We start from the raw sequence: 22,970 nt of genomic DNA on the forward strand, positions 1-22,970 counted from the left end.
GCCATAATCGTAATAAGGCCCTAAGTCACTTGAAGCAGAAAACAGCATACTTTAATTTGCTTCTCAGTGCGAGATACTTGGAGGTGAGGAAAGTGTTGCGGCTCTTTCACAAGGTTATAATTCTCTGGCACCTCATGATCTGAGCCTGTTCGGCAGACTGATTTACCACAGTTGGCCAGGGGTGAACGCACACGTGGAGAAATGCTGAGCTTCAATGTGAACCAATAGAGGATTGCCAGTGAGAAACCCACCCATAATTCACCCTCCAAATCCTTCTCTGTATAAGAGAGTGAACACTGTCTGGAATATAATTCAGATTTGTAAGCAAAGTGTAACCTCAACAATGCCCGATGAGGGAAACCGCACATAGATTGGATCTGAACCACTAGCCAGCCCAAAAGTCCAAAAACAGCCATGCCCTAAAAGCAGGTTTTCCAATGGTGCTTGCTCTCAAAAGATTTGAGGGAAGAGCATCCCTCTGAATGAGAGGAAAAAATATAATGATCATTAAAGGAGGAGTAATGCTCCATGGAGAGAAATAAACAAGCATCAGGCATGTGGAAAGAACTACAGCACACGAGGCCAAGGAATAATATCATCCCCAGGATCTTCGAGATGGATAAAAATAGAATAAATAGAAAACAAGTGAGAGCGAACGAATAGCGACTGGGGGGTCTACCAGCTGGAGAAAGGCAACACAGCCCATTGAACTCCCAACACTGTGCAGGATCTTTCGGGTTCGCTTGAGGCAGCATGTGAAAAGACTGTGAAACCTACGGAAGATGATCATTTTGAGGAAAAATGGACAGCTGGCGATAAAGGCTGGATTTGACCTAAAGTCCTTGATCGAGGACTTCTTGTAGTTTCCCTGATGTACTCCGCTGGACATTCAGAGTGAAAAGACAGACGCCGGGCTTGAGGAATGACCTGTTAGAGCGGTCCGCACAAGCAGTGGGGATGTGCCTCGCAAACTGGAAGTGGGGCTCAGAAACAAGACCTCTTTATTTCCCAGGTGACTGTAATAACCTGGTTCATAGAAGGTCTTGAAGAGAAGGGAAGAGAGGAGAATTTAAAGTAGAAGCTAGTTGTATAAACAGCTGCCCATGAAGGAGCCTTTATTCATGGATTCTATTACAGGACCGGAGGTTTCAGATTATGCTTCTCAATCTTTACTGCAATAAACACAGCAGCCAATGAAAATATGTATTTTCATAAAAAACAGTAAAACAAACTACATTTCCCATGATACACATGAGTATAGGCACGCCCCCATAGTCCATAAGAACCCCTTGCGTGCTCCGATCATCCTCTTTCTTTGCTGCTCACAGCAAGAGTTAAGTGCACCTAGTTCGGTTCCCTTATCTGCTGTGCATGGGGATATAATTTATAACGATTGCTACATTGTATGCCTATTTTATTCTCAGTAGAGACTGCTTATACTGTTTACCTCATCATTGTGTTTCTCTTGGTGCATTTGTGAGTGTTGTTACCTCCGTGTGTTTGGTGCTTCACTTCAGCAGCCGCGGCATTCCGCCGGCTTCAGGGTCACATTGCAATTACCGGCGACTTACAGCTCACTGGCTAGGGCGTGCGACGCCTTGCGCGTCAGAGAAACGGTCTTTGACCGGCAGGGAGCCGGCCGCGTTCAAGCATTGGGGCCCGTTACCGGCAGTGCTTCAGGGCGCGTTGGGCTTCCCTCATACGCCCTTGCACGCACAGGCCGGGTGGCTCACGGCCGACGCGCGCGCCCAAACGCGATCAATTTGGGCAGCTTTTTGGGCGTTTTTGGTCGCGTTTGGGCTGCGCGCCTCGGCGCAATTTCCACGGCTCACTCGAACGCGTTTTTTAGTGTGTTCTACACACCGGCAGGCTCCCTGTCAGATCGCCTGCTCCAGGTTGTAAAAAAGAAAGGCCTCAGAGTGTGCACACGCTCTTTATACTTTTGGCCAAGGTCTCTGACCTAGTGATTACAGCTTTGCTGAGGGGGTTTGGGTATCGTTTTTTCAACTACTTAAGTGTGCTTTGGGCTGACCCCCCCATTACCCCTCCTGGTTTGTACAAAATAGGGTGTTAGCCCTGTGTGAACATTTAAAACTTACTCCTTATCAGTATGGAAGAGTGGGCCCAGGACCAGCACCCTGAGGAGTATTATGGAGGAGAGGAGGAAATTGGTGATGGACAGCAGGAGGCTGTTTTAGAAGACAACATTGTTGAAGCCTTAGATGCTTCGGTCCAGGCTTCTGTGAATAAAGCCATGGAGACTAAGGTCCCTCAAACTGTGCAGCAGGCACTAGCAGTGGCCCTTCGCCCTATTAGGAAGCAACTAGAAGGGTTTGCTAAGCGTCATGGGTATGACAAACAGAAGTAACAGAAGAAGGCGCAGGCCCCTTCTACCGCCACTACCTCGACTAAACAGGACCAATGGCCGCATTCTCAGGCAATGGCATCCTTGCCAGCGACAGGTGCGGCGGACCACGCTTACGCAGGCGGGAAGGCGAAAGCTAAACGCCCGGCTCCGGTGGATACCGATACTACTACCACCAACACGGACACAGACACTGATACCTCGGAGGAGCCTCCTCTTCCAAAAAAGGCCAACGTTGCCCCTAAGGCTGCGGCGGAACAGGTCAGCACTCCTTTCACTTTTGACCCATCAGATATTATGCACCCCCGGTCCTCGGACTGGATCCCGCCCCCTGCGGTGTCGGACTATCTCCATGAAAACCTGCGGAAAAGCTTCTCTAGATAAGTCCGCAATCGTCTAAAATCAGAGTGTCCACGTCCGGAACTGCCAGACAACGTGGCAGAAAATCCAGAAATCTATGCCAGCATGCTCACCTTTCTGAAAAAATTCTCTAAAGACCCCAAACGTGGGCTCGACCGTGCTTGGCACGGTTGCCAAGATAAAATGCTCGACGTTGTGGGTCCCCTAGCGAAGATACTAGAGATGGCGCTGGCGGCCAAAGAAGGCGCAACACGAGTCGATCCGGACATTTTGGCTGGCTGGACCCAGCGCGCTATCTGCCTCATCGGCAACGCAAACTGTGCGGTCTCCTCGGAGAGACGCAAGTCCTTGCTCCTAAGAATGGACAGCAATCTGGCGGAACTGGCGGAGGCAGAACCAGGCCCTCTGGCTGGCGGTCATTTGTTCGGTGACCGATTTGTCAAGGATGTTTCCAAATATGTTGGGACATTCACTGCTTTGGACAAAGCTCAGAGCGGTATCAAACGAGCCCTTCCCCAGGGTATTTTCAACAGGGCCGGGCGAGGCGGGGGCCGCTCGTCAGGCCGAGGCTTTCAACAAGGCTCTCAGCGAGGCGACTATGGTCGCGGAAGAGGAGAGTGGGATTCCACCCACGGTGGTACCTTTTACCCGTCCCGCAGAGGCTTCAACAGGGGCCGTTCCCAATCGGGAAACAAAAGGGCGAATTTCAAGTCCCAGCAAAAGACAGGTGAGTGTAACAGATCTCTGTCTTCTTCCTCTGGGGGGGTCGCACATGACATTGTCTTGCACAGTGGCAGGCCCTGACTCAGGATGCGTGGGTTTTGCAGACTGTCCAGGGGTTTCAGTTGGAATTTTATTCTCACCCGACACAAGTGTTTCTTCCACCAGCTCTCCATTTTTCCCAACAAGATCGCAGTTTCATAGACAAAGAAATTGCGGACTTGCTGCAGAAGCACGCGATTGTGCAATGCCAAGGCGGCCCAAACAGGTGCTGCAGCAACATTTGAAAATGGAAGGTATTCATCTGTTAGCGGATTTGTTACAGGACGGAGATTGGTTGGTCCGTCTGGACCTCAAAGACGCGTATCTGTCCATACCAATTTTTCCTCCACACCGCAGGTTCCTGCAGTTTCTCTGGAACGGCCAGTGTTACGAATATTTGGCTCTTCCTTTCGGGCTCTCCCCAGCTCCCTGGTGCTTCAACAAGGTGATGAAGCCAGTGGTGGCTCCCCTGATCATGGCTCAGAGCCAGTCCACGCTCTATCAGCATTTAGACATGACAACGTCGCTGCTTCAGAGCTTAGGTTTTGTTATCAATCAGAAGAAGTCGGTGATGGTACGGACACAGGTGATAGACTTCCTAGGGTTCACGATAGACTCCCAGGCAGCACAACTGTGTCTTTCTCAGGCAAAATTGAAGGACTTGAAGAAGGAAATTCTCAAGTTGCTGGACAATCAGACGGTTACGCTCAGGGCGATTGCCAGAGTAGTGGGGATATTGGCCTCATCCATTCAAGCAATATTCCCGGGTCCCCTTCATTACAGGGCACTTCAGCGCCTGAAGATCAAGCATCTTCAGAGAGGTCTATCATACACGGACTCCATCCCACTGTCGGAGGAGGTCCGAACCGAGTTGCAGTGGTGGCTCGGTCATGTAGAGGCCTGGAACGGCAGAGCGATCTTCGGATCGCAGCCAGAGGTGGTAATCGAGTCAGACGCCAGCAGATGGGGCTGGGGCGCGCGCTGCGGAGATATTTCCACAGGAGGCAGATGGTCAACGCAAGAACTTTCACTACACATAAATTGCTTAGAGCTGCTCGCAGGATCATTTGCGATTCGCACGTTATCCCTGAGGCAGACATCTTGTTGCATCCTACTGCGATTGGACAATGTGTCAGCAGTGAGGTATATCAACAAGTTGGGCGGCACGAGGTCATCTCTTCTTGTTCAAATGGCCAAGGACTTTTGGCATTATTGCCTCGAGAATCAGATCTCGGTGGTAGCGAGTACATCCCAGAGCAATCCAATCAGGTAGCGGACTGGAATTCCAGGCATCTCAGGGATTACAGCGACTGGAAGCTGCTTCCCCAGGTGTTTCAGTGGTTACAGACCATTTGGGGTCCGTTTCAGACGGATCTATTCGCCTCCAGGCTGACCTGCCAGATTCCCAGGTTCTTCAGCTGGAGGCCAGATCCGATTGCGACTGCAACCGGTGCCTTTCTCCAGGATTGGTCGCAGGGGATACAGTATGCTTTTCCCCCGTTCCTACTAATTCCCAGGGTGATGACGCAGGTGATCAGACAACGGGCGGAGGTGGTCATGGTGACACCATGGTGGACGTCCCAAGCTTGGTTCCCCAAATTGTTGCAGTGGAGCTGCGATCGCCCCCGGTTACTGCCGAACTCAAAGTGGCTATTGCAGGGCCCTTGTCAGGAGCAGCACCCGTTGCTGTTGGAAGGCAGGCTAACGCTGATGGCATGGAGGCTTTCAGGGAACAGTGGCAACTGCCAGGAGTTTCGAGCTAAACTTCAGATTTTATCAAGCAGGCATGGGCACCATCCACCAGGAAGCGTTACTCCGCGGCCTGGAAGAACTGGGTGGATTGGTGCGTGGGAAGACAGGTGGATCCCGTGGGGGCAGAGTTACCCCACGTGTTAATTGTTTTGTCTGATAAGGCAGCTAGCGGTCTGGCTTATCGCTCGGTGAATAATTTCTGTTCAGCCATTTCGGCGGGGCATGCCCAGATAGACGGGAAACCGGTAGGCATGCATCCGATGGTTTGTAAATTGCTGAAGGGGATTAGGGTAGCTAATCCCCCTAAACCCAAATATACGGGTTTGTGGGATGTTTCTCTAGTCATCTCTTTGTTCAACAAATGGCCTGATAATGCACTCTTGTCTAGGAAACAATTGTTGGCCAAGTTGGCCATGTTACTTTGCCTTTCATCATGCAGACGGACTTCGGATGAGAGAGCACTCGACGTTACAGGTAGAGTGTTTACCCCGGAAGGGGTTTCTTTTACTATTACGGGTCGTACAAAAACAATGTCACGACATATTGATTATAATGCATTTCCTGACAATGAAAAAGTATGTGTAGTCAAATGTTTAAAAGCATATGAGGAATGTACAAAGGCCTTGAGGCCTCAAGGTTGTTCACAATTACTGATTGCTTTGCAAAAGCCGTTTAAACCAGTGGTTGCTGCCACAATTGCCAGATGGCTTTGCTTCATAATGAAGGAAGCAGATATTGATACACAGATCTTTGGTGCTCATTCAGTGAGAGGCGCTATGGCGTCAAAGTTTTATGGTTTGGGATCTAGTATCCAAGACATTATGCGTTGTGCAGATTGGTCTTCTGAATCAACGTTTAAGACGTTTTATTATAAGCCGGTGGGTGATATTACTTCTGTGGTTTTTAATGAGCGTTAAACTAGCATAATCTGAAGCCTCCAGTCCTGTAATAGAATCAAAAATTTGCTAGCATTCGGGCCAAGAATTTTCAATCCTATTAAGGACACGGAGGAGAGGATTATCCCACCCGGCTTAGTTTACAGTAATAAGCTTGTCCACCCAATTATGCAGTGATTATGGTGGTATTATTTCCTTTCTTTCAGGATCAGATAAGAAGTCTGACTGATTGACGACGGACTACAGGATGTTTGGCCTGAAACCTTGTTTCTTCCATGTTGGAGGAGTTATGATCTTATTCAAGTTATTGTTGGACTAGGTTCGCCTCAAAGAAAGAGGATGATGGGAGCACGCAATGGGTTCTTATGGACTATGGGGGCGTGCCTATACTCATGTGTATCATGGGAAATGTTGTTTGTTTTACTGTTTTTTATGAAAATACATATTTTCATTGGCTGCTGTGTTTATTGCAGTAAAGACTGAGAAGCATAATCCTCGCCTCCGTGTCCTTAATAGAATTGAAAATTCTTGGCGCGAATGCTAGCAAATTTTTGATTCTCTACCCATATGCATTGATCTGGCTGGTCCAGAGATCTATGATGTCTATTGCTGCAGTTAATGAGGGGCAAGTGAACTGAGTCTTTTTTATTATTCTCTCGCTACTACACATGTGTTTATCTTGTTCATTCTGCCTCTGTAGAAGAGGGTTTGTAAGAGAATCAATCTTTTCAAGACAATAGTGTTTACTTATAGCAAGGGATCTTTGCAGGCAGGGTTATCTACTTGAACACAGTATCTGCTCTATAGTTTGACAGAGAAGCTTTCCATACTTTGTACTTAGTAAATGAAAATGCAAATAGTTCACAACAAAAACACACAATTTCTGCCTCTGAATTCAAGAGCAGTCATAATGCACTACTCAAAAAGCCAACAAAAGTGGCCTCCTTTTGATCAAGTCAACCTTTATAGGAGGATGTCTTTAGTATCTTGATACTCTCTAAAATGTCCCACATGTCTTAGTTTAAGCTTGGAGAAGGCTTCCTCTTGAGACTCCGACAGATACACACTGAAACTAGTGGACGTTTTACCCTCACCCTCCTTTCGCCGAGGTTAGTGAATGGAATCTGCTTCACACTATCACCAATCTTTGAATCAGGAGGTTAAAGTGTTATGAGGAATCTGCTTAGTATACAGAGGTTGTGTACAGAAAATAATCAATCCTCTGTGGTTCCCAGTCTGAGCATAATCACGCTGCCCTTTACCACACTGGTGTGTCCTCATGTCACAATGGAAATATTCTGTCTGTGTTCATTGTACATCCAGTTTGTACTCTCTCGTCTAGGGCAAATGTACAAGAGGTACTTGTGCACTTTCTCTCATGCGTTCTTCTACACCCATCTCCACATGGAGGCCATAGGCAAACATATTGAAGTACAGAAATAAACCTAGCTTTGGAGACTTGTTTCTGCAAACCCCCAAAAACTTGCCTGGGGACCCTCATGATGACACAGTGATCTTATGCTTCCCCACACTGGCAAAAACATTATTATCAATGAGTTCCGATCTCTATATTGGACTGGCAGTCTTCTGTTAATAGGGTGGCGATGGGCCTTCACCAACCAAGAATGCCGCCCAACCCTCTAAATTATGGCTTTAATCTTACCTGTGATATGCAAAGCAATAATGAATCTGTCCACTAGGCATCACTCAAGCTTACATCTGGGTCAAGGTACCCAACAAAAGGCCAACCTGCAAAACGGAAGAGGTCCAACAGTGATACTTCACTACAATCACCACCTGAGCACAACCATAGACAGATGTTCTAGGAAACTAGTCTTCTGAACTTTTTTTACATTAACATACAGTGGAATATAGGCACTGTCACTCAACAAAAGTGGGAATTTGTCGCCCACTGCAATTCGGAAACTGCTGAGCATTTGCTAAAATGGATGGAATGTGGATGCAATTTCCAGGACATCTATGCTAAAACTGGCTCTTGAGATTATGGGCCTGATTCTGATGCGGTTAGGAAGGCCTCCTAACGGCATTTGCAACTGAGGGCCCGATTCCGATGCGGTTAGGAAAGCATTCAAACCGAGGGCCCGATTACGATGCGGTTAGGAACATAGGCTCCCATTGAAGTCAATGGGAGTCCAACCAAATCGTATCTGGAAGCATCTGGATGCATTGTACTCAGTCGGTTGGACCCTCCTGATCTGATTCGGTTGGAAACCATTCCCAAACCCATTCAGTCGGGAAGCTTTCCGAACCACATCAGAATCGGGCCCTATGAAGAGATACGGGCAGTATAACTAGTATCGGAGCACCTGTCGAGGGTCACAAAGTATTTATCTAGGAGTTTTGTAAAGCTTTCTGTGTCCATTTTTGGTTACTTCAGTGCACCGATTGGGCCAATTATTTGCTCAGTGAGTGAGTATGATCATAGCTACAACATGCACTGGGATCACTTTCATCCCAGCCAATGACTTCAGTGCTACCGCCACCTCCCTCTAGGCTACAGTGAGGGGTTTGGGTCTATGTTTGTATTTAATAAAAACCAACTCAAGTGAATAACTGGCATCAGCGCATTTTACTCCACTGTTGTAAGTTAAGACTGAGGCACAAAGATAATGCAACATGTGTTTTTACCTTCAAAGTGCCATTGAAAGGTTAAACAATTGTCCACTGTTTTTCCATGTTTCGTAACTTCGCAAAAAAAGGTATGAAAACATTAAAAACAAAAATAAAAGGCTATTTTTGTCAAACTCTGCTTTTTTTTGTCCATTCCTGTAATACTTTGGCTGTTTTATAAACATTACACAGAGTAGAGAGACATTTCCTAATGAAATGGTAAAAGGAATGCCGGCAAAAATGATAAAACTTACAAACATCATATAAAAAACAAGCACCTGCATAGCCATTAGGTCTAACGTTACCAACTAGTTTTTGGGCTTTATCAATGCTTGTTGGGTTTTGTCATGGTTTTTATGAAAAGAAATTGATGTTGGAGGAGCTGCCGGGCCAAAAGAAAAAATATGGTTTCGATACAAAAAAATGTGAAAGAGCAGAATGCTGCTACTCCCAGGGAAGTTAGCCAATGGCAGAACTGGGCTGACCCACTGCTCCACGCGAAGTGCTATACTGAAAGAAGAAAATCTGACTAACACAACAACAGACCAGTATGGAAAAGGGTTGGCTTAAAGCCCCTATAGGTAAGTATATTATACATATAATTTTAGTACAGCCAAAAGGTCTAATTCCAGACCCAGCAACATTATGGTGGTAGCATGACGTAGGAGATAGGATGCACAAGAGGGGCTGAGGACAGAGTTACTCCTTCACATCTGTTTTCCAAACAGAACCAGCTTAGTAAGGGTTTGTAAATAGTTAAAAGTCCTATATTTTAGGATTTCTACCTATTGAAAGTCGAGTTCCTAGTGAATTGGCACAGTGTATCCGCCCATGCAGTGAACACAGCGTTGGGGTAAACCTAACTGAAAAGAACACAGGAAACGCATATATCTGGCGCAGTCCTATTAGTGCGGCTGTATCACAGCTTGACAGAGTTGTGGCCGCTTGCTGTCCAGGATGGCCTTCCAGTCACTTGCCCAAGAGTCCAGCCTCCTGCCCGGTGGGGCTACTTGATGGTGCTTGTTGTGGCAGGCCGTAAAGACGATCTGCTCCCAAGTGGGGTTTGGCTCAGCACCTGGAGGAGAAGAAAAAAACACATAATTATGGCTTGTGTAAGAATGGTGGTAAAGGCCTGAGAAGCAGAGCTACACAGAGGCCTACTTTTCTCTTTAGCCGGTAGTCCGAATTTGGGTGCAAAAAGGAGTTTATGCCCAAATCCATTTTACAATTTGTACAAAATTATCTCTCAGTGTTTTCCCCACCACAAATTTCACCAGGGAGAAGGACACTAATTTAGGGTTTGCACTTCGGACAGAGAAACATCACTGTTTAACCACCTCATTCCCATTCCAAGGTGTAATACTTGGAATGGAGAGGTAATATGGCGCCCATTAAACATTGCATCTCACGGTGTCGGTATTTACCAAAAGTGGTATTACTTCTAAGCATGAGGATGCCAGGGATCGAAGAGCCACAAGATGGCGAGCTGTGGGGCTACAGCTGCTGAGGCGATTGGTAAGAATGAAAGCAAAAGATTGATTTCATAACACATCTTGGTCTCTGGTTTTCTTAATGAATGCTGCTTGCAGTCGTGTTTCATGCCACACATTTCACACGATTAACGAATATGGGACTCGGGTGTGATATTTTGAACTGCAGGCTTTTCAGACGTCTGAGAAAGAGGTATGCAAGTATTTTAGAAAGTGACGGCTGCTCCGGATCGAAGGGTGGTGAAGCAGGGGGTTGGAAAAAAAAAGAATTACTTACCTGTGAATTGTCGCTGCCTCTCCTCCATCCTCTTCCCTTCCTGACTCCCGGCAGCATGGAAGCGCACAGGCTCCCAGACTCCCCTAAGCCAATCACGACCTGCTGTCACCAGCACAGCAAAGGCATCATGATTGGTCTGAGTGGCCTGTTGGGCCGTTCGGGCAGTGCCTAAGTGTGTATGTCTGTTTGGCCGGCCCAAGACCGGCAGCCAAACTGTAATGTGCACTTATGGTGGACCAACCACTCCTCCTCCTTGTGATCCCAGCCTCACCTCGCCGTAGCCCATACTAAAATTAAAATCCTAATATTGTTATGTTATTATCATTTTATTTTTCCTTTTGTACACTGCTCAGAATCCAGTGGGGCGATGCTTCTCTGCCTTAGTGAAGGAGCCGCTGCTGATTTTAGAGTGAGGCTATGGCAGCCTTTATTTTTGCTGGTGCTCCAGGTTAAATACGTGACTCTCCTTTCAGTGTTCAGTCACTGCTCTACTCCGCCTTCTGTGCCTAAAACAAAGAAAACTCAAAGAAACATGTATATGTGTTTTTATCTCTAAACTGAAACAGATTTTCTGCAGCTCACTATGAAGTCTTTGGGTTTATAATTAAATGTATGTTTTCTCAGTACAAGTCACATTAAAAGCATTCATTGCGAGTTTTCAATGCAGTACGTTTCTTTGGATTGTGTGTGGAGCGGTTCTTAGGTACACCTTTGCTCAGAATGTGGGGCAGAGAAAAAAAATTGAGAATCTTCCAAACAAGTACTGCTGCAAACTATCAATATTAAAAAAAATCTATTTATTGAAAGCAGCAAGATAGAAACAGGGCAAACGGGTCAGCATTACAAGGACTGTATGAGAGTCATTTTTAATACCGTATCCCAGTTCTGTCTTTGTAGCCAACAGAGCATTCTTGGACTTGTTGTTTTATCTTACCATTATACATTAGGGCCATCAAAATGCTGTTAACTAAAAACCCACTACTGGGTGCAGGTATAACACAGCAGCTATGCAGGTCGAATGTGTGTATGTATTTGAAAAGTGTGTGTCTGCATGTTGTCTCAGTACCCCAATGCCTTTGAAGGAGTAGTTTCTTGCCTGTAACTCCAGTTCTGTAGTAGGGGTATCTCTGTTATAGTCATAATCTAGTGAATAGTCCCACCCATGTGCGTGGACCCCGGAGCAATCAAAAATAATCTCTTAAGCTGTCTTCTTTGCAGTCCTGCATACACTTAAGAGAAAATTAAGACTATAATGCAGCCTAACATATACAAAGCTATAAAGGCCACCACTTCATCTAAACCATGAAAAGGATAGCCTATCATGTCCGGTTTTACACTATTTACCAAGTTTTCCTCACAGGGAAAAACTCCCCTTCACCAAAATCCTTGAAATGATAGAGAGGTGTTCACTTTGTGTGCATCAGTGCTGATAGCTGTTTCACTCTGTACATAAAGTGAGCTTGTTCCTCGTTTGTTATTCCGCTGTAAACACATGCGAACCATCAGGAAATCCTGCCCATTTCTCAGGATTTTGAATCCACCTGCCATGAATTTTTAAAAAACAGGGGGATTTGAGACAGGCTGCTCTACAAGAGAATGGCGTGTTCCATGGAGGAGGTATTCTTGTGCTGACCTGCACTGCTAAGGATCGGACAAGGTAATTTAACTTAATCAGTGCTTGGAAAGGAAAAATAGAAGCGTAGAAACCCCATACCAGAGTACCTGCTTGATTCGGAGAAGTAGCGGCACTATCCAATTAAAAGTATTGCCCTTCTGCCGACAAGTGCAGGTACTCTGCCTCTCAAAAGTGAAGGTACTCTGTACCGGACAGACCCGGCCCATTAAAAGCACTGTCCGTAAAGGTTACATAAAATATCTTGCTCTCTGTTGGTGCATGCAAACAAAATCACCAGCAGCCAACTTGCCATGTAGGCCCAGCAAGCAAGCAAGCACTCCACACAAGCTTTCCTGCTGGGGAGGTTTGCTTTTAACAGCAATGTCAGGGGTCTTGGCAGGGAATTTACTTTAACAAAAATATCCTAAAGGAACATACACTGCCAAGCCTTTACAGCGCTTCTAAATGGAGTTTTATTGGGCTTCTTTTTCTGCCTAAGGAGTAGCAAGCCAACCCTGTTTCCACTTCATAAGCGGAAAACAATTAACAAATTTCACGTTTCAACATTCATCCGAATATTTCGCCCACCTCTATTTGCCTGTATGCATGCTTGCATTCCCTGCATTCCACAAAATCCAGAGCTATTAGATTTGTTAAAGCTTATTTACTTGGGAACTGAATCCCAGTGACTGAAACTGGAGCATTGGTACATGGAACATCCACCTCTTTGCCTATGAACAGAACATTTTACCAAATGTCCTCACTCAGCATCCGATTCACAAAGAGACTCGTCCGGTTATGAGTGTTGAGTCAACCCATAATCTCCACACTGCAGTGCTCAGTGCGGAGATTCCGCCCTGAATGCGTACACTCAGCATTCATAACTTTACAAGTCGTAAGTTCATTTGTGAATTGAACCCTCAATGTCCTCAATAGTAAGAATCTGTCCTTTCGCACATACAGGAGATTCATTCACTTCTGGGCCTTATGAAGGTCATACACAAGCCTATCAGATCCCATATGTCTTTTTGGAGAACGCTCCCGCTGACGGTCAGGGGCCGGGTGGTGCTCATTAAAATGGTGGTGCGGCCAAGACTTCTATATTGGTAATGCACCGTTACATCGCAACTTTTACAACGGGAGGCTTTTACAACGGAACTTTTACAACGCAGGATCCATTACATCGGATGCCATTACAACGCATGGCATTACATAGCAGATGCTATTACAACGCATGGCATTACATCGTAAGTATAGGTAAGTATTTTATATTATTTAAATGTATTAATATTAATTATAATTAAATATATTTATTTATGTTTTTTAATATTATTAATTTATTATTTATTATATTAATTAAAGTAATTTTTAAAATAAGTACAGGTGTACAGGGGTGTTTTTAGGTTTCAGGGTAGGGTTTGGGTTTTGGGATACAGGGGTGTTTTTAGGTTTCAGGGTAGGGTTTGGGTTTTGGGGTACAGGGGTGTTTTTAGGTTTCAGGGTAGGGTTTGGGTTTTGGGGTACAGGGGTGTTTTTAGGTTTCAGGGTAGGGTTTGGGTTTTGGGATACAGGGGTGTTTTTAGGTTTCAGGGTAGGGTTTGGGTTTTGGGGTACAGGGGTGTTTTTAGGTTTCAGGGTAGGGTTTGGGTTTTGGGGTACAGGGGTGTTTTTAGGTTTCAGGGTAGGGTTTGGGTTTTGGGGTACAGGGGTGTTTTAGGGTTCAGGGTTGGGTTTGTGCTTAGGGCTAATTAAATTATATTTACCATTTATAAATTAATTAAAATATATTTATTAAATTAAATTAATTATATTATATTAATTACATTTTTTAATTAAATTAATTAAATTAAATTAAATATTTTAATTTATTTATTTTAATTATAATGTGTAAAAATATTTAAATTAAATTAATTTCATTATATTAATTAATTAAAATTAATTACAATTTTTATTAAAATTAAATTAAATAAATAGATTTAAATTTATTAAATTAAATTAATTACTATTTTAAAATGTATTTTAATTAAATTAATTAAATTAAATTAATTAAATTAACTTAATTAAATTTTTTTTAAAAAGATATACTTACCTATACTTACGATGTAATGCCATGCGTTGTAATAGCATCTGCTATGTAATGCCATGCGTTGTAATGGCATCCGATGTAATGGATCCTGCGTTGTAAAAATTCCGATGTAACGGAATGCGTTGTAAAAAACCGCGGTGTAGTGACACCAATCCCCCTATATTACTTCACAAATCTGCCCTTATACACCCGCGCCCTTCTTTCGTGCTCTGGAGAGCACCGTCAGGGACTTCCTATGGGGGAGTACTCGTTGTCGAGTAGCTAACAAAAAGCTATACCTACCGACCAACCAGGGTGGCCTGGTGTTACCGAACATGGAACACTATTATCTTGCTGTGCATCTGCAATGGGTGGCCCGGTGGCTGGCAAGCCACAACTTATCGGACACATCTTGGTCCCTGAACGCCCTCATCAAGTTATTCCATCGCTGCGTAAAGGGGAAACCTCCGGCTCCACTACTGCTTAACGCGGCGTATTGCTGCTACCGTAGGTCCTTGTATTTTTCTCGAAGTGAGGCCATATGCGCCTGCTATGACGTTACTAGGCACACCCAGAAGGCGCACAGTCACAACGGCGGTGGTATTACGCTACTGGAGGGCGGGGGGGATCCATGACGTGGGGGACCTATACAGGAAGGGTGCCTTAATGCCATACGCCACACTGATGGCTAAAGAAGGATTGCAACCGGGCCAATTTCTGTTACATCACTCGATATTAGCAGCTTTAACTAGCTAATGAGGCAACATGACAACTGAACCGCCGACTCACTTAACAATCCAATGCTGATGTTATGGGACAGGGCAAGCATCTTACGAACTGGTTTGCAGCCTCACATAGCTGCCAAAGTTTCAGATTGCTATGTGTGACATTTTCAAAATGTCAGTGTAATTATGAGTGACATTTCAACGACTAGGAGTGACACTTTCTCACAAGCAAAATAAAGCAATGAAGATGAGGGAAACCTATAAATATCAGAAATTACACCCATTTGAGCAACAGGAAACTCCAAGAACATCTTTAAAGTGTTGCAAAGCACTAGAAATGGTCTCTGTCCACATGGGACCCGGCCCAACAGGAAGGATGTGTGAGGCACCAACATGAACAAGTTACCCACGAAGCAATCTCAGTTATCTAAGTGTCACACTGTCTCAGCTGACATGTGCACAGACAGACTAGACTGCCTAGCACCATGATGCATTATCTTCACAGGCTAAGGCCGGTGCAATAATCTCCCATACAACATAGAGGATAGCTTATTGCTGTCAGAAACCTGTTTTAAATTACCCACTGCAGTTTCGAGAAATAAACCACAAACTTAAAGGAAGGCAGGGATACACACACTTGGTTACAGCTATTATCATTCTTTTAGCACTAAAAGGTGGAGGTAAAGGGATCAGAAGGAAAAAGAGAAGGAAGAAGAGAAAAAAATGAAGGAGAGAGAGGAGGAGAGAGACAATCGGAGCAGGGAGATGGGTGAGAGGGGAGGAGGTAGACAATTTGGATCTACCTGGGCCTCTGGGTGTGAACAGTTGTGGAGCAGAGTAAAATTAACGTTATTTCAACATCATTGCCATAACATCACAGCCATTTCATTTTCACTCCTACGTTTCTAATTGAAAGAGGCCCACTTCACCTTTCACCCCAATTAGGCAGACAAGAACAGTTTCAAACATGGTAAATAACTTAGCAATAGAGCAACATGCAGCCATGCCAGGACACTACAAAACTTCTGTGAATCACAGTGATTTTTGTACACGACTGGCACCCACTTTGACATCTGCCGATCGCGCGCTCTCTGAAGGAATTGCATAATCACACACGCACAGGTTTCATTGCAGCACCGCTCTCCCACTTACTTCTCAAAGCTGCAGGAGCTCGAGCCACCGCAGCATTTACCAAATGCCGCATCACGCAGCCTCCTCAGGAAAGGTGAAGTGGGCCTCTTTCAATTAGAAACGTAGGAGTGAAAAATGAAATGGCTGTGATGTTAGGGCTGATTCTTCCAGAAGTAGGCATGGTGGAGAAGCAGGGGCTCTAAGAAGGGCTGAAATACAACAAAGCCTCACTAAGAAGCAAATGGTCTTTTAAAGACCTGTGTGCGCCAGGGAAGCTGTCTCAGCCCGTGAGCCCGGGCTGACACTCACGACGAGGGGCCGAGGTCTGAAGCGCTACTCCCCTGTTCACACCCACCTGCTGCATCTCTAATTCAACTGAGGTGTCCAGCGCATGTCTGGCTATATTTATTTGCTGCAATATGTCAAGTGCCTCACATTTGCATTTTCCCTTCCATTTCTGCTTTTCGCCATCTCTCTCTCCTCCAATCTCAACCATACCCATTCTTTTTATCTCTTTCCCTCTCTCCTCCTTTTGTCTACCTCCTCCCCTCTCACCCATCTCCCTGCTCCCATTGTCTCTCTCCTCCTCTCTCTCCTTCATTTTTCTCTCTTCTTCCTTCTCTTTTTCCTTCTGATCCCTTTACCTCCATATTTTAGTGCTAAAAGAATGATAATAGCTGTAACCAAGTGTGTGTATCCCTGCCTTCCTTTAAGTTTGCGGTTTATTTCTCAAAACTGCAGTGGGTAATTTAAAACAGGTTTCTGACAGCAATAAGCTATCCTCTATGTTGTATGGGAGATTATTGCACCGGCCTTAGCCTGTAAAGATAATGCATCATGGTGCTAGGCAGTCTAGTCTGTCTGTGCACATGTCAGCTGAGACAGTGTGACACTTAGATAACTGAGATTGCTTCGTGGGTAACTTGTTCATGTTGGTGCCTCACACATCCTTCCTGTTGGGCCGGGTCCCATGTGGACAGAGACCATTTCTAGTGCTTTGCGGCACTTTAAAGATGTTCTTCGAGTTTCTTGTTGCTCAAATGGGTGTAATTTCTGATATTTATAGGTTTCCCTCATCGTCATTGCTTTATTTTGCTTGTGAGAGAGAGTCACTCCTAGTCGTTGAAATGTCACTCATAATTACACTGACATTTTGAAAATGTCACACGTAGCAATCTGAAACCTTGGCAGCTATGTTCTGGGCCAGGCCTGGACTCGGGTCAAGTGAAAGTCCTGGCTAAAGCTGCGGCCTGCCGCAACCATCTGCCTCAGTCTTCGTGCAATTGAAAGTGCCCTGGGTCTAACGTGAGCAAGAGCTCCGGTGATAAAAAGAGTTATTCACCCTGGTACAGCACGCAGTGGCGGCCTGGGCAGGTGCAAGCAAAAGGCAGTGCTGCGAGCGCCAAGATTGCGTCGGAGCCTGCGCACCTTTAACCAGCCAAAACCGTTTCTTCCAAAAACAAACTCCCCGCCTCGCAAGCAGAAAATTAACATCTCCCAGCCCCTCGGCGCCAGAATAATACTGGACCACTGCCTTGACGTCAGGTTGCGTGAAAGCCGCGCGGCTCCGGAAATCACTATGAAACATTGATGCATTGTGCAGTTAGCCTCAACACTCGGCAAGACTCAAGCCTGCAGGGGGAACAGAATGCGCTCACCAGGAACGGCGCCCTGCCTGCCACACTTTCACTGACTCCATGATATTTAGGCAGTGCCAAGGCTGCTGAGATAATATGCAAATGTGTGACAATGCATTTCAGTGCGGTGATGCGGATCACCACACTGAAATGCGTTAGTATCACGCTGGAAGCGTGATACTTGGCAGGACTGGCCTCACTTAGGCATCACACCTCAATAGCTTTATCACTACTGAGACAGCCATGGGAAGAACACCTGCACCGATCATTTACGGACACGGAGTGTGAAGCTGTACTAGAGAGCCCAACGTACGTTCCTAGTAATATGTATTTCAGGCTAATACAACACACAATTATGCAAAGGGCGAACCTTACGCCGGCCAAGATCAACAAATATTTCATTCGCACTGCTGCTGTTTACCCACGCTGCTGTCTTGCGGAAGTGGACTTGCTACACATGCTGTGGAGCAGCCCGCGCCTTTAAGAATACTGGAGTGCAGTAGTGGAGGCCCTGAACCGATGCACAGGGCGCATGCTCTGCCTCAAATGGGAAACCTGTATTCTACATCTATATCGCAGGAGTAAGCGTCATTGAGTGACCTCTCATTTTATCGACCTAGTAATGGTAGTGGTGAAGCGGATGTTACTGGCCTGGTAGCGCTCAATATAGGTATGGGCGAAAGCGGAATGTGTAGCACAACACCCGGAAGACACATTGGGCCTCCGCAAGATTCCAATTGCTGCAAACGGAGACACAATCCTAAGAGACTTCCAGGGCGAACATAACACCGTCGCAGACATGGGGGCTGCTACAAGTTGATACACCTCAGAGACACTCACAGTACACATCCGCATACACACCTACATATTCCAGAACACAGGCAGTAAATAGGCATATTGGGTGGGGGATCGGATGGTGCTCCAATCATGTTATACTGTCACCTATTTATTTTTCTTTGTTCCACACATTATTACCCACCTCTCAAGTTAGTAGACCATTACACAGATGCCAGGACAAGTACCTCAACGGGACATTGACAGATCAAAGCTCTGCATAGGGCAGTAGAGGCGAACGAGAGATATGTAGAACCCCATGAGATACTGGTAAACGCCATATCCAGGCAGCCGTTACACTTAAATAGGCACTGCATGATTACACATATTGTACAACATGCCCAAATAGAGAAAAGGTAATAATATGTAATGACAACTGTGCATGTCTACTTTTGTTAATGAAACTTCTAATAAAACAGATTTAAACAAAAAAATTAAAATCATACACAAGTTTGAAAAATTCCTCCCTTACACAAAGTGCTGGTTGTCCACACATGGACCAGACAAATGGCTCAGTGAATATACTGGGTGCAATTGAAAATGCGGGAATCCTTTGTATCAATGGAATTGGGAATTCACAAAACCTCTCATGACATACTCCTGGAATCCTGTGACTGTCAAAGCTTTCTACGAGTGCTCTGGAGACCATTGTAATTTCTAATTAATTCATAGAGGAACAAATGAAGTTGCTGTTCGATCCAAAGATCCTATCTGGTGTTTTGGATACTGTTGGACAGAGGTGCGTAAAATTGATTAGAAGGGGTGAACCCAAACAGGAATGTCCACGGCTACCATGCTTTAGGGCTCATCCTCTCGGCAGTTCAAGTCCTTCACCTTACCTGTTATGTCTAGGCGGTCATCGATCAGCAGATCAGCAGAGACCACTGTTTTATCCCGGGTCAGGACAATCTGATCCAGAAACTCATGCCCCAAATGCTTCTCCACCCAGGCGTACTGAAATCAAAGGAAAAAAAAGTCACTCAAAGTGGGGAGTTAAAAGCTTCTAATGCTGGTGGGCATCTAATCATAAAACGCATTGAAAAGCAATGGGAAAATATAGTCCTATAAACAGAAGAAACAAAAAATATAGTATAAATTTGCGTTCCCTCTTGGGTATCTGTTTTTTTTTGTTGCAAAAGGATGACTAAGCCAACTCACAACAGCATTTCTATTTCCAAAGGCACCTTCGGCATATATATGTTCAGGAATCCCATTAAAACAAAGATTTGATGACAACCATGTAATGTCGGCAAATTTCTGTTGAGTCTGTTTCCCGCCTTACCCAGCCAACCTTTCACCACAAATGAGCCACCAAATTCCAGGCACTGAATCTAAAGTCAATTTAATACAAATTGTTTGTTCCCCTAAACCTTGTCGGTAACTTCAATACCTAGGGTGGCCTCTGGTCTTTTCAACACTTGACTTCCAACCTCAACTCGCTAACGTCACAAAACTTGTAGGCTAGGAATTTTTCTGCCCCCCAAATCAAAGCTTATTAGGCCATTTCTCTTTCCTTTCCCCCAGCCTCCTATACATTGGGCCAAATTGGGTCTGTAGGTTACGTCCACCAGCAGGGGCAGATTTATTACTATTTGGTACTTACCACCATTCCCTAGAGTACACCTAGAAACTGTGCCGGGTGTAGGTTTCAAGGCATACTGTCAGGTGACTCTTCCTGTGAGTCCCATTCCACCTGTAAAAAGTTCTCCAAAGCAGAGAAGTCCACACAGGTGCAATGAAGCCCACTGCGCATATGTATAAAACACACCTATTGCTTCAGAGAAAACATTTTTCGATGGGGAAAAAGCCACCAGTACACGTCCACCAAATGTGGGGGTGGTCCCTTCCCCTTTTGGAAGTTACACCAGCCCTCGGATCAGGCATGTAATCACGCTGGGACATTGTGGGCGATATCTGAGGGCCAGGGCAGTCCATAATAATCTTTGCCCCCCCCCCCACAAACGACCAAGGCACCTGCCACAGCATAGAGGTGCAGGAGATCAGAATGAGCAATAAAAATACCTTTACATTTAGTTTTTACTTTGATACATTTACTGTGTGTTCAACACAGGTTAAATACCAGGCTATGTCTTCAGACAAATTACAGCTTATTCTTTTAACATGGAGATGTTGATTACTTTATTCCTTTGGCTGCAAAGCGAAAGGATTTTTTCAAAGTGAGCTATGGGACAATCTCCCTGTGGTACAGACATGGTCACTGGAAATAGGTGGCAGAGCAGGCCCAAATTATGCAGCAATGTTGACTAAATTATGCAGCAAGAAAATTAAAATTATACAGCCTAACGCTGCACATTTTTTAACAGTATCATTTCATGATATTGTCATTTTACACGTTAGCTCTGTCTGGCAAAGCTTTCACCACATTAGTGGCAGTTCCACATCCAAATACACTGTAAGTATCTGAAAGGTGACCTGCCAACCTTTGCGAAGGACCTTCTACTGCACATCAACACGTGCAGCACCATTTTTAGTACATTTTGATCTGTTTTAGCTAGAAACATTTATTGCTGTGCTAAAATCTGAAGATTATACAGCAGCTGATGGACTATGTGGCAAATGCTGTAAATTCATAATTTTGAGGAAAACACTGTCGCAGAATTCCAGTGGCCATGTGAACAGTGAGTACACAAAGAAATACTGTAGGATGTCAATTTATTTCTAATTCACAGAAAAATGTAAATACCTGTAAATGAATTGTACAAATATTACAACACATACAAGCAGGTATAAAAGAACAAATGAAGCACATTTCAATTCTGAAGTGTAATGGAAACAAAGATTTTAATAAAATCAAAACAAATCTTGGTGATGCACAAGTGACAAATACTGTATTGTATTGAACATGTGTATAGCACTTACTACCTATATGTGTTGCACTGAAGCGCTTACCTACATGGGCAGCAAGCTACGTCATATAGGTGTGGTATTGGAAGATGCGGCATAGAGCAAGTATTTTCATTCACGATCGTGACTGTGGTATTTGGTCAGTGGAGCCTCTCCTAGTGGAGCGTGTCTGGGGACTAGAGGAGCAATCAGAGGACACTTTTGTGGATAAACCGCACTGGTCACTGTGAAGCTGCGAAAAGTTAGTCATGGACTAGATGAACGTCCTACGACTGACCCGCAGTGTATGACAGACAGATCTCTCAATTATTCCATGCCCATTCATTTAGTGATGGCTGGTTTATTCACTGCTAAGTACTGGTAATGGACAATCCTCGTTGCATATATGCTTTAATGGAATGTAAGAGGTGTGAGTTACAGCTGGCTGACGACCGCTGGTTGTTATGGTATTAGTATTAGTGTGGACTATGAATTTACATAACTATATAACACCCCGGCGAAGCATAGGTCAGTGCTCCTTAACTTATCTGCTTATCGAAAGTAGTCTGCTGGTTGGGTTGTTTCCAAACTGGATTATAAACTAAAGATTGAGATTGAGGGTACAACTCTCTTTGCAGGTTCTGTTGCTGTTATGTGTGTTGGTATAGTTGTCTTGGAAATAGCCATATTTTCAACTTTTTTTCTAAAGTAACTCTGCTCCTGGATACTTCAATTGCTGGCTGGCAGTGTGTTACAAAGCTTGGCGGCTTGTACTGAGAAAGCAGTGCCTTTTATGGATTTTTATGGTACAGTGGTATGATAAGTGGTGTGAACATGGAGTGCAGTGTTCTGATTTGTTTGTAGTGCTTGAATATAGCCTGTAGGTATAGAGGTCCTTTTCCTTGGAGGCTCTGGGAACATTGCAAAGTGCTTTGAACACTGACCTTCTTGTTACAGGTAGGCAGTGGAGTGATTGCAAGACTGGAGTCATGTGCTCTCTTGGGTGAAGGCAGAGAAGCAATCTTGCAGCAGCAATTTGGATGAGTTCTATTTTGTGTATTATGAATGAGGGTGCGTACAGGTATAGGCAATTGGCATAGTCAAACTAGGAGATTACAAGTGTGAAGATAGCCTTCAGTTTCTATTGGTATTCACAGTAATGTGAGGGTGCAACATCATGTTTTCATTATGTAGAAGGCACCCTGTTTTATGTTGGTATCAAATATAGGTCTGGATTTATGTTTACCCCTGAGTTTCTGACTTGTCTTAATATTATTGGAGGGTCCTCATGTTCATTAGACCACATGGCGGTACACTGGTATTTCTGTCATTGTCAACAGGGCATAAGCTCTGTCTTTGCGGTATTTAGCTGTTACAAGATGCAGCGCATAGCAGTGTGTTGGATGATGAGGTGTGAGAGGCACAGGTATGCGGTTTTATGGTTTTTCAGTAAGCTGGTAGTTTTGAACAGCTTTGCAGTTCCCTTCATTGTATGTCTTGTTAGTATAGTCTGCTTAGCTGGTTACTGCACTGGATGACTTGGGCTGGCTGAATGAGTAAGTGTGTGTGTGTGTGTGTGTAGATAT

The 22,970-nt window shown here is 44.7% G+C and overlaps 1 protein-coding gene across 8 annotated transcripts in view; it reads right to left on the minus strand.

The window, feature by feature from the left end:
- Positions 1 to 8,706: 8,706 nt before the first annotated feature.
- Positions 8,707 to 22,970, minus strand: part of NT5M (5',3'-nucleotidase, mitochondrial) — a 401,499-nt gene continuing 387,235 nt past the window's right edge. For all 8 annotated transcript variants that reach the window (XM_078665220.1, XM_078665214.1, XM_078665219.1 and 5 more), the window contains 2 exons: positions 19,380 to 19,494; positions 8,707 to 9,841 (listed from right to left, as the gene is read on the minus strand). In XM_078665220.1, coding sequence (XP_078521346.1) covers positions 9,672 to 9,841; positions 19,380 to 19,494 — 285 coding nt within the window. In that variant the 3' untranslated portion in view covers positions 8,707 to 9,671. The remainder of the gene's footprint in view (positions 9,842 to 19,379; positions 19,495 to 22,970) is intronic.

This window comes from Lissotriton helveticus, chromosome 10, assembly GCF_964261635.1.
Source record: "Lissotriton helveticus chromosome 10, aLisHel1.1, whole genome shotgun sequence".
Classification (NCBI taxonomy): Eukaryota; Metazoa; Chordata; class Amphibia; order Caudata; family Salamandridae; genus Lissotriton; species Lissotriton helveticus.